The 18,276-nt window shown below is 37.0% G+C and overlaps 1 protein-coding gene across 2 annotated transcripts in view; it reads right to left on the reverse strand.

Moving 5' to 3' along the window:
- The window catches only part of galt (galactose-1-phosphate uridylyltransferase), a 38,693-nt gene that overhangs the window by 16,238 nt on the left and 4,179 nt on the right, over positions 1-18,276 (reverse strand). The window contains exons 5-7 of one of the 2 annotated variants that reach the window (XM_031745763.2): positions 13,505-13,634; positions 12,882-12,938; positions 7,246-7,368 (exon numbers count right to left, since the gene is read on the reverse strand). In XM_031745763.2, coding sequence (XP_031601623.1) covers positions 7,246-7,368; positions 12,882-12,938; positions 13,505-13,634 — 310 coding nt within the window. The remainder of the gene's footprint in view (positions 1-7,245; positions 7,369-12,881; positions 12,939-13,504; positions 13,635-18,276) is intronic. The other variant, XM_039614426.1, reaches the window with a different exon arrangement.

Here is an 18,276-nt window from a genome sequence, read left to right on the forward strand (position 1 = left end):
ATCCGTGTTAAGGACAGAATGAATGGGGCCATGTATCGTGAGATTTTGAGCCAAAACCTCCTTCCATCAGTGAGAACTTTGAAGATGAAACGTGGCTGGGTCTTCCAACATGACAATGATCCAAAACACACCGCCTGGGCAACAAAGGAGTGGCTCCGTAAGAAGCATTTGAAAGTCCTGGAGTGGCCTAGCCAGTCTCCAGACCTCAACCCCATAGAAAATCTGTGGCGGGAGTTGAAAGTCCGTGTTGCTCAGCGACAGCCCCAAAACATCACTGCTCTGGAGAAGATCTGCATGGAGGAATGGGCCAAAATACCAGCTACTGTGTGTGCAAACCTGGTAAAGACCTATAGTAAACGTTTGGCCTCTGTTATTGCCAACAAAGGTTATGTTACAAAGTATTGAGTTGTATTTTTGTTATTGACCAAATACTTATTTGCCACCCTGATTTACGAATAAATTCTTTACAAATCCTACCATGTGTATTCATGGATTTTTTTTTCACATTCTGTCTCTCACAGTTGACGTGTACCTCTGGTGCAAATTACTGGCCTCTGCCATCATTTTAGGTGGGGGCACTTGCACAATTGGTGGCTGACTAAATACTTTTTTACCCCACTGTACCTGTATATGGCTTTTCTCTCTGGCTATTCCACTGTATTACAATAATAACTAATACAGACTAATACAAGCTAATAATATCTAATGACTAATAGTAGTCATTTTATGCAAACAGAAAAAAAAGAGAAAAAAAAATTCTCATGATACATAAAGATATACCCGATGCTACACAGAAACATTCACACTCATGTTTGCGAAACTAAAATTACCCTACACATGTTGAATGTAATAATTTGATCCCTTTAGCTTATTACACTAGAAAAAGGAGCCATAAAGTTAAAAAAAGGAAAGAGAATGCTTTAACAAAGTGGGTTCAAAATGGTAATATAATGGGTCAGTCAGGTTTGGCTGTTCGCAGCAAGTAGCCTAATTATCATAAATTGTTTATATGCAAAATGTGTCTGAAGCCAAGAATTAACAAGCTGATGAATGGGCACAAACAAGCCCTGACCTTGCTATTACAATCCATCAAAAATAGATAAGTGTGTGCGTGTGTTAAATCACTAGCATGAATCTGATACAACTTGGCTCCATAGTAATCCCAACAGAATACATGCAATCTTTTTTTCTCTTTGCATTTTACTTCCAGGTTCTGTTTGTTTGTATGTATTTCCTAACAGAACTCACTGCTTAGTTTGATCAAAGCACAGACCTGATAAATTAACACCTCATAGGGTTCTTTAACCAAAGATATGAAGCTAAGATGCCTGTCTGTTGCTTAGTACTACCAGGTGAAGAGTGAATTTATAAGAGCTCGTTTGATGGAAAAATCTGCCTGCTGGAAACCTGAAATATGATCTGTGAGTGTATTGAGACTGAAAAGAACTGTGGCAGAAAGCCAAAATCATGAGCTGCAGAACTGCACGTCTTGGTTTCCATCATCCATAGCACCTAATTGACACACTGCACACAGGCTTGTATGATGTGTGATTTTGCTTGCATATAAAGACATAGTAGCAGTACATTTGGAAAGTCTCGAATAAGAACTGAATTCAAGTCAACGAGCAGAAACAATCCAAGGATCACTGATAGAAGAAGGGATTTACCAGAGCCTAACTGCAAAAGTAAAGTTTGTGTTAAATTGATAATGCTGAATGGAGCACTCAGTGAATCACATCTCTCGAAATGGTACTAAAATGATTTTATAGTGTGCTGTGTATAATCATAAGGTTTATAAGAGACAGGAATAAAATAATACGCAGATCAACAACTCAACACAATCCATTGTCAAAGGAAATAAATACACATAGCTTCTCTATACTGGCTTCTTGTAATTTTGAGATTGTTTTTAAATTTTACTTATCACTTTTAAAGCATGTTTTGATCTGGCTCCAGGCTACATAGCAGATGTGTTACCCCGATATCAGCCATCTTACAGCTTTAGATCCTCAAGTGCTGCCCTCCTGGTGTTTCCAAAGTCAAGGCTTGGAATATCCTTTTGAATAACCCACCTGAGTATATAAGTCTTGGAAAATCTGTGACTTGTCTCGAATTAATTCCAAAAAACACATTTTCATAAATTTGCTTTTATGTGATGTTTGTGCTCTCTTTCTTGTTCTTTATTTTGTAGTTATTTGTGTGTCTTTTTTGACTCTCTTGTGTATTTTGTATGGAGTGTTTTCTGTGTCTTAACCTCTGTTTAATTTTACAGTTTTATTTCTGGCCATAACCTCTGGCTTTTTTTTCAAATTTAGTCTTCTACTTGTACTTGCCTCTGAAAGTACTTTGCAAATTCTGTTTTTGAAAGGTGCTTAATTTATTCAGTGTACACCTCGTTTGCCTGATTTTTGATTTCCCTCACTCCTTTTATTTGCAACCATTTGCACATCAGAAATCATAACTTTTATCAGAGTCTAGCAACATACCTACAATCCAACCTGAGCAAAGGGAGTTAGACTAACAGAAAACAATTAAAAATAGTTCAAAGGTTTAAATACTGAACATGTTTCGACCAACATATTGTTCACCCTTGTTGCACCTTCTGTGTGGTGATTCCCGAGTTTTGGACCCTGGATTTCCTCCAGGTATTCAAGACATCCCCCACACCAGCAGAAAATAATGTATTGTGACTCATTCTGTCATTTCCCATCACTGTGTTTCTAACCCCAGAACTAGAGTTGTTGTGCAATACTACTATAAACCTAATTATCAGTAATCACACTTCTAGCCAGATAAGAGTCGGAGCTATAATTCTCCCACAGGTTTGAACAAGCTTGCCCAGAAAGGCATTAGTGCATAATTAATGGATCTACAGGGAATAATGTGCTGTTAAATAACTGTGGGGGGGAAACACAAAGTAATCTAACAGAATCACAAAATGTTCAGTTCTCCTAATCAAGTGAATTTGCTCTACTTAGTGCCTAGAGTAATACCACGGAGACCATGGCTTCTGTTTCACCACATACGCTTTATTTATTTTTATCTTTTAAAAGGGATGATGTAGAGCAACACTGTAAAGAAAATTGTATAATATTTTATAATGCAGATTACTTAATCAAATCAGCATGAGTCACATTTTATGCTGTTGGCCATTAAAAATCTTTTAACCTAAAAACACTTATGCTACATATATCTACACAGTTTCTTCTATTTTTGTTCTATTAACAGAGTTTTTTTCTTCTCAAGCCTACTCACTTTTTTTAAGTTCTTTTGTCTTCAGTGCTTTCAACAGAATTACAGAGAAACACAATGAAGATGGAAAACTGAGAGCCAGAATGGTGAGGAAAGATTGAAGAGGAGGTGCTATTAAATGACAGAGAGGAAGCGAAGGGTGTCCTAAAACAGACACTTCACGGACAGCAAATCCCAAAGAGTTTTATTCAATTAGCTTAGAAAGTTTTTGTTTCAAAGTCAAGAGTGTCACCTGGGAGCCTAAGACCAATTCAGACTCCTCTAAACACAGCAGTGTGCCAATTTAAGGTCCTGACCACGAGGTCAGAGAGACAGGAGCAAGGAGCCGGCGAGAGGGAGAGAAGGAGAGAGACGTTAGAAGACGACAAGGCTTTTTTGCACACACACTTCTACTTTCACACTGATTTTATAAAGGTCAGTCCCCATGAGTACCTGTCTAGGAGATTCAAGTGTCTACTCTGCTCTTCTCAAAGCCTTAATGCTATCCTCTCTATCTTCCTCACACACAGACACACACTCCCAGTAGAACAGGTCAACTCATTCCCTGAATGAATCACAGGCTGTCTGATTTTCGCTTTTTTCCTCTCACCTGCACGTCTTTCTCTCTTTGTGACTTTGCATCTCTGTTTGTGCCTTCACTCCTCTCTCCCTCTCTCTCCACTCGACTCCTGCAGGCTTCTTTTGTTCTTCCTGTCTCTCGTTCCTTCTACTTGCTCCTCTGCCTTCATCTTACTTTACTCCTTTCAGTTAATCTGACATGCTCTTCACCCATTCTTAAACTTGAAATACTTTTTTGGCATTAAAAAAAAAAAAAAACCTACCTTCAATTCAAGAGTAGGATACAAGTAGAAAACTATCACTGTCTACTTGTATGTGATTTTCAGCTGCATTTTTAATATCTAATCAAAATAATAATGACCACAATTTACGGTAAATGAGCAGGAAAATGAACAGTTTACACACCAAAAGTGAAACTTTAGCAACTAACAGAAAAGAAGTTACGGATCTTTTTATATTTAAAAGGCTTATTTGAGTCTATGCGTGCATGTGCACGTGTCTATGTGTGTGTTCATAAATGTTAACTGATGAATCATCCTAACTAAAAAGTAAAATAAAAAAGTTCAACATTATGGATACAAAATGATTTCCTTTCTTGCAATGACTTATATAAGATGATTGGTATCAGTCTTTCAAGGCCTTTGCACTAAGTATGCAGGTGGTGCTCGTCAGTCTGACTTTGCCCAAACACTGCTGATGAAAAGGAAGAGCTACTCTGGCTACTAAAAAAAACAAAAAACAAAAACAAAAACAAAAACTAACTACCACGATCATCACTATTTAATAATGTTGTATATTTATTGTTGTGCACTTCCCTTCTTTAATATATAGAAAAAAGTGAAGTCAAGCCAATTAACTGTCACGGTGTGTAGGTTATACATAGTGTGTGAAGTGTGAAGAAGAGGGCCCAAGATCCTTACACAGGATGCAGGCAGGAATTAATAAAAGAAAGACATTTATTTAGAAAGTCCTGACTTTCTGACTTCTTTCTTAGAATTATGAAAAAAGTCAGATTTCTGACTTTTTTGTCTGCAGGTCTGGAAGTCTAAAACTGAAGGCACAGATAGGCAGTCTCATTACAACAAGATCAACTGGTAGCATACTGTATTTTCCGCACTTGAAGGCGCACTTAAAATCCCTTAATTTTCTCAAAAATTCACAGTGCGCCTTATGTATGAATTCTGGTTGTGCTTACTGACTTTGAACCGATTTTATGTGGTACACGGTGCTCAAAAATCTGTCAAGAAATGTTTTAGTACGACTTTGGTAAGCTACGAAGCCGCACCGCTTGATGGATTGTCAGAGCATTACGGCTACCGTAGTCAAGAGCCTCGTGGAGTAATCTGGGTCCAAAACTCCGTCCCCTTCAGGTCCCAAAGTCAAACGAACACTGGAGCATCACTGAGAGTTAAAAACTGTCTAAATTCTTTCATCTTTAATAAAATCATCAGCGTTGCTGCTTTACCAGGTGTAACAATTAAGTTTAACATCCAGGCATCCATGAAAACAGAATTTATTAAATTTAACGGAGTTAGAAGTTAGCAGGAAATAAGCTCATTAGTTTCTACCTAAACATTATATACCATGTTCTGACTGAGAGATTTCTGAAAAAATTAAAACGTACAGCTCTGCTATCACTTCCAACATAAATGTAGATAGGAAAGTAAACAGCAGTGACGTTTGTAGGGTTACTGAAGTTGGGCTAGCTGGTATATAATGTTGTGCTACGTGATCACTAGCGACACAGCTATGTTAGCATAACATAAACACAGTGAAGCTGGAGGATGAATGCTAACTTGTTTCCACTAGATAAAAGTTAACGTGAGGGTTCCCGATGCTGTAAACGGACCAAACTTCAGTCAGGAGAAGAACTGAAATAATCCATCCACAATACAAGGTAAGTCATTAATATACTGCAACAACACGGGAATGGAGCAGCTGCGAGAGAGTTCAACATTAATGAATCAATGGTACGGAAGTGGAGGAAGCAAGAAGAATGAGTTGAGTAAATTTGATCTGATTTTGTTTCGTTTAATGCGCCTTATAATCCGGTGTTCCTTACGGTCCAAAAAATACGGTACTTCGGTAGCTTATAGGTGGATAAACAAAAGTGAAGCAGGTTTCAAAAAAAGGGTTTTAAGCTGTGAATATAACCTGAGATTAAGTATATTAAAGTGGCATAAGTAAGCCAGTTCTCCATGGTTTCAGATAGTGAGGTAAAAATTCACTCCAAGTTCGTTCTGGGTTTCTACTAAGTGTATGCTCACTAATAAGACATTTGCCAACATGCTAAATGTACTCAGTGCTGTCTTCAGTGGTTACTGCTGCTGATGCTGTACACATGACTGAAAGATCACTCAAATACACCCACACTGAGTTTTCCTGATCTTCTGGCAGGTTGAAGATTGATGCTGCAGCATTATGCTAATGAGCATCTCTGCTGTCCAATCACACGCTTCACTGACCAAGAGACAGGGAGAGGATGTGGATGGGAAATCAAAAGAGAATGGTGAGGTATAAGTAAGAGAGAGGAAAAGAGCAGCATGGTAGAAAAGTGTAGTAAAGTAGACGGATAAAGAGGGCAGTCATGGTGAGAAAAACACCTGGCAGAGGTTTGCAGGCATCCTGCATTTCGAGGAATTTCCATCATCATTATATCAAAAAAATCACTGACGTAATATATTAAGCAAATTATTTGATTAAACAGGCCTTCAGAATCATGTATTATGGTTTGAGCTGCATATTTGACCTGGGAGACTGGATCTCTTGTACATCTCCCTGTGGAGCACACATTAGACAAGACATCAATTTCTAGATAATACACTGGATACACTTTCCATAATTCATGACTTTAGAAATTTTAGACCTCACAGGAAGAGTAAAATACAAGCTTTGGGAACACTTTATAATAGCCACTGTTATTAAATAGCAACTTGACAGGTAATTAAACTTCTCTTAAAAGATAATTACAAAATTACACAATGGAATGAGTTAGGTTTAAGCACCAAAACTACAGTGTAGGATTTAACAAACCCTCCTTAAAATCTACTCATCCACAACCTTAAAACTGGACAATGGAAAATTTTGCTTAAAGGGTGCATACTGTATTAAAATGGGGTCCTGCCATGGCACAGATACCACAGTACACCTTCATCCATCTCTGTGTCCAACAGTTTTAGACACACGGCAAAAGAAAGTCTTACTGTTATAATTCCATATACAATTAATAATATAATTATTTTAAATTACCCAATGTAATTATTGAATAAACAAATTATGGCGTAACTAATCATTCAGAAACATTATTAATGATATATTTTGTTTGTTTATTTTGTGAATTAAAATGTATTAAATTACAGATTACAAATTACTATTTCAAAAATGTTCACATGTTTTAAAGGTTACCAAAACAATGTGTTTATATGTGAGCCGTACCTTTTTCTCAGCCTCCCTTTTGGCATATTGCAGCAGCATTGGCTCTCCGTGTTTCTGATAGTATGCTCTCTGACAGCGGTCTGACAGGGCCGGCTCATTAGGAAGAAAGTTGCTGGCCCACACCTATATGAAAGTAGAAAGCTGATTATGATGACGATGATGATGATGATGATGATGGTGATGATGACAGATGGAAAAACATAGAATCTAGAATAACTTAATATATATGTTTGTGTGTGTGTGTGCATGCGGTTACACTACAGTCTGTTTAGATAATCAAAGAGTTATTAAGTGGATCTACCCACTTTTTTCCCACTGCCCTGATTCCAAATGACCACATTAGATTTGCTATTTAATAGGGTGATTTATCAATATCACTCAATCAATAAATGTTTTACAGATGCAGAATTCAGGCTTTCGAAACACTTTCTTTTCTTTCAGACTTCTCATATTGATAAATGGGTTTTCCCCTGCAGCCACAGGCTTTCATTTATTTCAATACAAAGTAAAAATCAGCTCCCAGACACTAAAACTTAATTAAGACAGGTACTTTATCAATGTGAAAAGCACTGACTGGCCCTGAGAATGTATTTTCTCGATGTGCTCCCCAGTCAGAACCTGCCCGGTTTGGTTCACAAAAATAGATTTGGACTATTGTGACACCCTTCCCTCTGCCTCCAATAAAGTTCTTGTCTATTCTTAATGAAATCTGGCCGACACCTGGGTCTTCATCTGAGGCACTCAGGTGGGTCTAGAAAGTTTCTGTTGGAAAAGAATTACTTGCAAGTCATAAGATCCTATTGTACATGGGCTCAAAATTATCTACTGAAGTTAAAACAGTTGTTACACATTAGAAATCTGCTGTTCTGCTACTGTCTAAGCTCATCACACGCAACTAATCAAATTGACCAAGGCTGTGTTCCAGATATGGTGCCAAATGCTTCTGTGCCAGATTTTGCAAATAAGCTAATTATAATCTATTGACATTTGTTGGGCTTTAGCTTAATTTGTCGACAACTACCAATCAAGAATTGGAGCTCTAAGGTTTAAGACTTGCGTGAATAAACTCTCTAGTGAGTAAGGAAGTAAATAAGAAAGTGAATTATAAGGTAACGCATAATGAAAATACTCCAGGAAAATAATTTAAAGTTAGCAAAAATGACAAATCTCTGTCATTGCGACAGCTGCATTTTTTTTTTTTTTTTGCTACTCTACTGTGCTTGGGATCACTACCCTGTTACATTACCCAGTTTTGGGCAAGCCTTAGCTCTCAGACAACTGGCCTCACATTTGACTCTTGAATATTTTGGAATACAGAAGAGTTCGTGGTCGACTCAATGACTGAAAAATCTAAAGTTTTGTGGTTTCTACAAATGCAACTTTGCAAATCTAAGATGTGCTGTCATGTTCTTTTAAGAACGAGCATGGCTTGTTTGTCTTCCAAACAAGCCATGCTTATTTGGTACTTTTCTATTTGTGCCCTTGGGAATTTTAATATTTAACATGCTAACTGAAGCCTGTAGATGAGTTTGAGATGTAGCTTTTAATTTAAAAAATAAAAAATAAAAAATTGGGGGCAGTTTCACTGGGCACTGCATGGTCTGACATCTGACATCCGACATCCATTCCTGGGAAAACTGTGGCACTGTGTTAATGTTCCAGACCAGCCAAACCCAATACTGGTTCTCCCAGAGGTTTCTTCCTATTCAAAGGGAGTTTTTCCTTCCCAATGTTTCCAAGTGCTTGCTCATAGAGGATCATTTGATTGTTGGGGGTTCTCTCTATTTTTGTGGGGTGTTTACCTTGCAATACAAAGCACAATGAGCTGACTGTTATTGTGATTTGGTGCTACATAAATAATACTGAATATAATTTAATTTTATAGACATGATCACACTTGCTGATGATCAATTAATCAAGAGTATTTGATTATCTGTGCTTGGTTACTGATAACCCTGTTAATTCCTATGGAAGCAGTAAGGGTGTACTTGCAGTCTTTTGCTTTGTCCATACACACACAAAATTAAATTCTTGTGATAATTGCACCTGGCAAGAAAAATAAAAAATAAAACAACTGTCTTGATCGTTAACAGAGACAAACAAATTGTTCAAACTTTGCTCTCATCAACCACCAACTGGCATTCCCCACCAGGCTATGTTTACTCTAAATGAAACAATGGTATTATCTCTGATTGAGAAAGTGAGCATCCCTGGAGAAAATGATGCTGCAACATATTCATGCAGATTTATGAAACAAAAGTATTTTTTGGTTTCACAATATAGTTCAGCTGCATTCTGGGAAGCTTTATATGGATAATAGTGAGCATCAGACCAGACATTTGCATTACCCATGCAAAATATAGGATTTTAATGGCTGTAAAAGCAATGCCAAATAACTCAACTTGACAGTGCACGTTAAATGACTGCCTAAGACAACTGTTACTGAGGTTTTGAATAGGAGGCACTGTATTTAATTTAGGGTTTGTTAAGAACAACACTGCCTCCCTGCATATACTTGTGCTCATTAGTGTGGATGCAGAGTAGGCAATGCATTGTATATTCATCCTCTGAAGACTGAAAACTTCACCAGAATATTGATTAGGTATTGAGTATGTGGCTGCTTTGTGTGCATGTGTCTGTGTGTCTGTTCTCTTAAGGTATTTCTTTCTACTACGGTGATCTCGCTTTCTAGTGGGATGTCTTTTTTAATATTTGTCAATTTTATTGGAATCTTTTAGGTCTTCCATAATGTTCTGAAATTGAAAATCGCATATTTGTGTCAGGCATCAGGAGTAGATTTTCCAGTTAAATCATTCCACTATATGATGAACAGAGTAATAACCGGAGGCATCCTCTGATGCTTTAAACACCACCGCTTTACACTGTGTCGGAGATTGCTTTCTGATTTCAGACTTTTTTTTTTTTTTTTTTTACCCATAATGTAGTGCAGGGATAACACAGTGACAGATTTGAACCTGTCAACCTTTCCTGCTTTTAATACAGAAATTATAGGTGGAAATGCAAAATGGTTCCTACTGAGTGCAGGCTGGAGCTTTCATGTTCTCACTGTGCCTACGTGGCTTCTCTCTGAGTATTCCAGCTTCCTCCCACAGTTCAAAGACATGCATGTTAGGTTAATTGGTGATTTAAATTAACTGTAGGGGTGAATGTGAGCACAAACGCTTGTCTGTCGCTCTGTGTTAAACCTGCAACAGACTGGCGATCTATCCAGGATAGGATCCTGGGATAGGCTCCATGTCCCTCACAACTCTGAATTGGACATGTGGAAGGAAATAGATGGACGATAATCAAGATTTTCTTCTTCCCTTTCAGTCAGTGTATGAGTTCTGCTGGCCTTGCCCAATAGTTGTCATATTAACATGGGTTTGGATTTATGAATAATACTTAGCATGTAATAAAACAAATGCAATAAAGTAATACTTTTAAGCAGCTGGAAGTTATTAATGTTTCCTGGCATGTTGCCTCAAGCTGCGATAAGACCCTTTCCACAATCACTGTTGTAGAAACTAGATTTATGTTCATATTAATGGCTTTTGGCTAAAGGCTGCACCATGCTTTTTCAAGCATGACCCTGGGAAGGCAGAAAGAAACAGACTTTGTTGTGTTTTTATTAAACGTGCAAATGCTGTTTATCTTCATACTTCCCGGTACGTGTAGATACATATATGCCTGCCAACATCTGCAGTTGTGGGTCTATTTGTACACCTGTGTTTTGTGTACATTAATTAATGGCCAACAGGAGACTGCTAATTCTCAAAGAGAGAAAATTAAAGAGAACACAGACAAGAAAAACAAAGAATGTAATTACTCTGGCAAGATAAAACTTCTGAAAAAAAGGTATTATCTTTTACTGGAAATAACAACGTCATCATGGCTTTTACTTCAGCTTCCAAGTATAAAATTTGAAATAAAATATATACTCTGGAAATAAATATTAACTCAATGAATATCTGGTCCTCACGGTCGATTTCTTCCAAGTCTATTCGTAGCACTTTGCAAAATTAATTTTCTATATTCTTTGGACTGCTTACATAAAAAAATAATATTACTATTCCAGAGGCATATGTTTTCCTTCCTCCACTTACATAAAAATACATAAAGCTCTTTTCCTTTGAGACCAAAGTTATCAGAAGCAATGCTGCCTCCAGAACATGATTAACATTTTCTGTTGATTATTCTTCAAAGTCTTAGATCTATCCTTCGTACGTGTTGGCCTGGAGGGTTGCCTGGCTGTACACATAGACGCACACACATTTAAACCACTCTTTTCTTGGACTTTGATGTCTAAAGCAAGGGAAATCTAGTCTGCAGGAAAATTCTAAATAAATAAATAATAAACATTTTCAAAAAGCCCCACCAAAGACTGGATCCAGGTTTGATTCTTGATCTTTATAACAGACATGAAAAACAAAATACATATGTGTCCTTTTTTATCTATTTACAGTAATGCAAGTGTATTATAGAAATTTTGTGTATAGAAAGTATGCGTATCTCCAACAAACTTGGATTATTTATATTACAACCCTGTTATTTTGAGGTTGCGTACTGCCATCTGTTGGTCATTTCTATATTTCAGAAAACAGAAGCTGATTCAGATTCTATTATGGTTTTGTTTCTATATTGATTTTATTTATTATTTTTCATTGATTGCCAAAAGGGAAGAAACTAATCAACTAAGCCAATAGAAATCCTTTTAATACAGCTTAAGAGTTAAGAGGGTGACGTCAGCTTTCTTTTCAACACATTATTTTAACTATGCATTAAAAAAAACATAAGAAAATCAGCCCAGCGGTCTTTATCAGAGCTAAACATCTCTATGATTTTGTCCCTGTTGTTTGTTCAACATCACACAGTGAGGTGACAGTTTGACAGGAAATGCCTCCCTATTTCAAGTTTTAGTTCTGCCTTATTAAAAGGCAGGAAAACATGAGCACAAGAAAATAGCAAAGCTGTAAGGTGTGATTTGTCTTTAGAAAAAGTAATAAAGGAAGAAATGACAGACACACAAGTAGAAAATTGTTGATGATTTCTGGATGAAAAGTCAATTAACAGCTTCTGTGCTGAGGCTTGTCTGGCTCAAAAACTTTTATATGAAAGCTTTGCTGTTGTTTTTTTTTTAAATCACTTCTCATCTTCATTGTCATAAACTGGTCGCTCAGATGTGCAAATTGGACCAACGAGACAGATTTGTATTGCAAATGTGTGATAAGAGAATTTAAGGTGTTGATGCTGCAACATGAAAGTAGTTGGAATGAGTGTATGTATATATTCTTGCACTTATTCTCACTGTGAGGACATTTCATTTATCAATGAAGATGATAAGCTTGTGGGAAATTAGATCCAAGCATTGTTTTAATTTGCCCTTTCTCACATGTCGCACACAAGAGGAGATTACTACTGAAATGTGAGGTCGCTGCCAACGCAGAGCATGCAAAAGGAAGGACAGACTATTCTCACATGGCCACAATCAGACATCACACAGACTTTCTGCTAGGAAGCTCGCAGGTTAAAGACAGTTTAATGGTCGATTCAACTCATTATGTCATTTGCATTCTAATAAGCATCACCATGACTGCAGTGCATGTGCCAAATCAGGTAATGTGTGCATCGCTTACCTGGCAGTGAGGATGTGGATTCGAACAACCCATCATAGCACCCTTATTCTCGAAGATCTAAAAACAACAGCAGCAACAACAACAAAGCAGCAGAAGTTAACACAGTATTTAGATAGCTGTTCTTATCTAAACAGCATGCATTTTCTGGGCTGGACTGGTTGACACCAAGTATGAGTATCTGAGTATTAGGTGTTATATGAATTTCCATATCTAAGGAATTATGACAACATGCTGAACTGAAACAAAAGGTGTATTTTTTTAACTGCGTCCAAATAAGTGTACATCCTACAAACGAACAAAAAAAGCTTCCAAAAATATTATTTAATATTTGGCATGTGGCACATTTGAAGTTAGACATCTTACCCATGTCCTGCTTTCTTTGAAACAGCTGTTTGAATTTGTGAATTTGACCGGAGGCGTCATTAAAGTTTTATGTGATCCAATAAAAGACATATTAACGTGAAAAACTAGAGACGGCAGAAAACTGAATGATCTGTGACAGGGTAAAAAGGTTAGCAGTTACAATTTTAGATGTATCCAGCCCTGGGAAAAATAAAATCAATAATGTGACTGAGTGTGTTTGTGTGTGTGTGCGTGTCAGAGAAAGTGAGAATATTGCATACCTGAACCCATGGGTAAATAGTGCCTAGTTCCTCAACAAGCTCCGCCCACTTGTCTATCACCTTGACAACCTCTTCTTTTTTCATGAGAGGGAGCGTGACGTCCGACCAGGGATGGAAACACATGACCTTACTGAGGAAGGCATTTAAAAATGAAAAAAAAAAAAGAGAAAAAGAGGAAGGAAAGGTGTTTATTGGTGTTAAAAAACTGAAACAGAATCTAACACTTGCTGAATTAATTAACCAGGATCAGCTTCTCATAATTAATTAACATTAATAACTTAACACTGCACTACCAAAAAGAAAAAAAACAAGAAAACCTATTATGATGCCTATAATAATGCCAAATTTGAGTCTTCAGAAATTGAGCCTGCACACCAGAGGGTAATGTCATAGTGGCTTAATCCATCTTCTATACAGGCAACAGTCTACGCACTTACAATAGCATTAAATGCAGATAAGACGGTGGAAATGTCACTAGTTTTGCAGGGATTTGGGGTGATGTGTTCCTTTCGTTGTTACAGGTTCATTTAATATGACACATTACATTGTTGCTGTTGCTCTTTTTGTGAATAACAAGAATTGACTGATACTGTTGTCTTTGTTTTAATATAAAACAGACCCTTGCTCTGTTTTTGAATTCCCTGGTTAATTAAAGCAAAGTGATAATCTGGGGGAAGGTAAAAGTCATTGCTATGCACTTCCCATAAACTGCCTGTCAAATACAGCTACACAGCCTTTGCTTTTGATTTTCTGTTGACTCTCACATTGACAGTGCTCTGGGGTTCAGTTGAAAAATTACTGCACATAAAAGCAAAGCTGACATTTTGCTCCTTTCAGATTTAGATGAATGTCACAAACAGATATGGATTACAACTATTCGTTGAGTTCAATCTTGTTTTTAAGAGGTAATATTATAAAAAAGTGAAGTCAAATAGTCAGTGGAAACAAAATCAGGGGGAAACAGAATGGGACTGGTCTATGAAAAATAGAGCCAAATAACTGAACGCAGAGTAATAACCCTAAAACATGTCTGCAGGAAAAAAGAGGATGGATATGTCAAGGTGCCATTAATGAATTGTGTATTCTTCATGTCCACTATAAAAGTGAAGGAATTTTTAAAGTTAAACTACCTCACCTGGCAATAACGTCTAAAGTTTAGATTTAAACTATAGTTTGTTTGTTTTTTAAAAAGGGGGGGGGGCAATTAAACAAATAGAAATATGAATTCTGCGACAGCTGTTTATCAACTATTTGCCTTATTTTTAGCGAGTCTTTCTTTGTGCAACCAAACAAAACACCTTTTTTAAGGAATCAAAGTAGTTGTCACAACTATAACATCATATGTTACATTTAATGTGTCAGACTCCTAACGATAATAAAGGGTAATTCAGCTAAGAAAAAAAAAGCAAAAAATAAAAAGAATGAGCTTGGTTAACAATGCTTTATCAACTTTGCACAGATGTTAGTTTTGTGTGTGTGTGTTTGTGTGTGTGTGTGTGTGCATGGGTCCGTGCATGTAGTAGTGGTAACTCAAATCCCTACGTCTTCACGACTTCAAGAAGACATATCTCCATGTGTTTGCTTTCAGGCTTATCTATAGTAGCAAGGAAAATCAACTTGACTGTCAGAGTGAGAATAATGAAATTTCTATCAACAGGCAGGCTCTTCTTGGGCCCAAGCAGCTAGTGTGTGATCAATAATTGAACACTACTTTGGTGTTTATGCTCTGAGCAAAACTGAATACTGGTTTATACATTGTTCATGAGAAGGCAAATAGAGGAGATGGGAGCTGGGTGTTTCCAACATGAGTCATATTTTGACCAAAGTGTTTACACAGATATATGAGGGCAGTTAACCCTAAAACTGAATGATTCAAGTTTGAGGTCAAAACATCTTTAAAGTGTATAGTTAAGTTTAGGAAAATAGTAGTTGGGGTTAAGACTAGTTTAATTTTACATTAATGTGGTATGGTATGCGGTTGCTTTTAGATCGCCATACAAAACCATCCATCCATCCTCTTCCGCTTATCCTTTTCAGGGTCACGGGTGGCAGGTTGTTTAGGCATTTTAACCAACTTTTGTAAACAAACAGCACAAATTAAACATCTGACACAATGATGCTGATAGAAAGCAAAAAGTCAGAGGATCACTGAAGGTGTCAGCACTTGCTATGAGAAGAGCATAAATTTTATTTATATACATTTTTTTTTTTTTTTACAACAGCAGTTTTTACTGTGCACCAGTTTGATCAGCTCACCAAACCATGTAGCGCAGCTAAGACAACATCAAGCAGCTGTGAGCTTTCTCTTTTAAAACACTTTACTTTGGGCTCTGTTTTAAAATGCCAAAAATACTTTTTAATGCATGAGGTCCTGTGAAAAATTAAGTACATCCGTATTGCTTCTATAGGAATTAAGGGGGTGAGTAACAGCCAGGTGCTGCTAATAAAATGCACTTGATTAATTGATCTTCAGCAAATGTAATCACCTCTATAAAAGCAGATGTTTGGGCAGATTGCTGGCCTGAAGCATTCAGGTGTTGTTTAACACAATGCAATAATGTTCCCAGGAGTGGATGTTCCAGCAAGTTCACCCGAAGGTCAGACCGTGCAATGTTGAGACAAATTGCAAAAAAAAAAACCCAAGGGGTACTTATTAGAGATGGACCGATCCGATGTTACATATCAGTATCGGTCCGATACTGACCTAAATTACTGGATCGGATATCGGAGAGAAATAAAAAATGTAATCAGATCCATTCAATATCAACACAGGACTTCACAAAACTTGCGACATAGCGTAACCCAGCTCATAACCTTAGCACGTCGGAGGAGTATGCGTCTCGTGATAAAGTGGCTGTGGCGTGCGAGACCTGTCGGCGGTCTGGTTGAGCATCTGGAGCCTCGCTACGTGCTTCCAAACCGGCATTTAATCTCCGAGAAAGTTATCCCAGAGAAGTAAAGCAAGTGTGTAAGTTCATCTCTGAATGTTTGTAAAGCATTCCCAGCGAATGCCTATCATTCTGAAACTGATCAATGATCAGCTGATCGGCTTTTCTGTCGCGACTCCCGTCTCTTGTTTGTTTATCGCCCACTTTGCGCCAGAAAGAGGAAACCAGCGGATAAACAACAGCAGCACGTTTAAGCTTGATAAGCTGTTGTTAGAATTTATTTAATATTACTTTCTACATCAGGATCCTTTTCTACGTAGCTGACGGCTGGTAACTGTGCAGGGGCGGGTCTAGCAAGGTTTTGCCAGGGGGGTCGATAGGGCATGAACAGGGAAAGGGGGAGCACAAAGAAATACTTTTCTTTCTTATTGTCATGTCTAGCTTTTAATAAATAATTATCTGAATCTTACAATCAAAGTTTTCATCTGATGTAAAATGTATAGAAATCCATTATTGTATATAGGAACTATTAACTCAAATTTATAACCTACTAAGCTATAGTACTTTTTCCTTTGGGAAGATACCATCTGTGCAGTCTGCAATTCTATTGAAGAAAGATGTTGAATCTATTTAATTATTGTGGAAAAATAATTGATTTCTGTGAGGTTTTTTTTTTTTTTGTTACACGTGCATTAAATTAAGGTTGATTACGTCAATTAAGCATTATGAGGCAGAGGGTGGGGGATGGTTTGTTTGGGTTTTTTTGTTTTTTTTTGTTTGCTCGGAGTTTGCAACCCTATTAGTTAGGTTGCTTAATATTTCCACTAAGTACTCTTTAAAATACCAGAATAGGGAGGATGGTGTAGGCTTAAGTTTATTAGATTGATCAGTATTGCTGATCTATGAAATATTTTGGGTGCAGTGTATTTTTTGCATACAGGTATAACAGAATAGCTTTAGTTTTGTTTTGTTTTTTAAACTTGAGTATGAACTTATACAAAATGCAGCAAAATATTTTTAAAAAAACATTTTATTGATTTTAAAATATGCTATATCGGATTTATATCAGTATCGGCAGATATCCAAATTTATGATATCGGTATCAGACATAAAAAAAGTGGTATCGTGCCATCTCTAGTACTTATCAGACTACTCTACATGTTAAATGTTCATTACAGCAGAATTACAAAAAGACTGAACAAGTCTGGCTTGTTAGGAAGGGTTGCTATGAGAAAGCCTCTTCTCTTTAAAAAAATATAGCAGTATAGCATACAGGAATATACAGAAGTGTAAAAACCAACAATCAACACAACAACTGTCAAGCACAGTTTGCTTTGCAGCCACAGGACCTGGGTACATGGCAGTCACTGAGCTAACCTTGAACTCCTCTGTATATCAGAGCAATCTAGAGTCCAATCTGAGGGCATGTGTCGGACATCTGAAGCTTGGGCGAAAAGGGGTCACATTAGCAAATGAAAGACAAGACTCAAGGTGGTTGTAATGGTCCAGTCAAAGTACAAACCCAAATGAAATGCTGTAGCATGACTTTAACAGAGCTGTGCATAAACAAAATTGAGGTGTTTTTTTTTTTGTCATATTACTGTATACACAAGCTAGCTTGAAAGTAAATGAGTAATTAGATGGAAATTGTTGATTTCCAGAGACATTTTTTCAAGAAATATAAGCTTAAGTTACCTTAAATCTGACACAGCAACAAAACCAAAACACCTAATTATCTCTTTGAATCTTCCTTTTGCTTGAAGTTAAATTTAAGACAAAAAGACACCTGTACTGACAATAAATTACACCATTAAATAACTATAATTATTGTAAGGTGTCAACTGACATTGCTATAATTTTTAGCAAATTGCAAAGTCCTTCTTA

The sequence above is a fragment of the Oreochromis aureus genome, linkage group 7, assembly GCF_013358895.1.
Source record: "Oreochromis aureus strain Israel breed Guangdong linkage group 7, ZZ_aureus, whole genome shotgun sequence".
Lineage (NCBI taxonomy): Eukaryota > Metazoa > Chordata > Actinopteri > Cichliformes > Cichlidae > Oreochromis > Oreochromis aureus.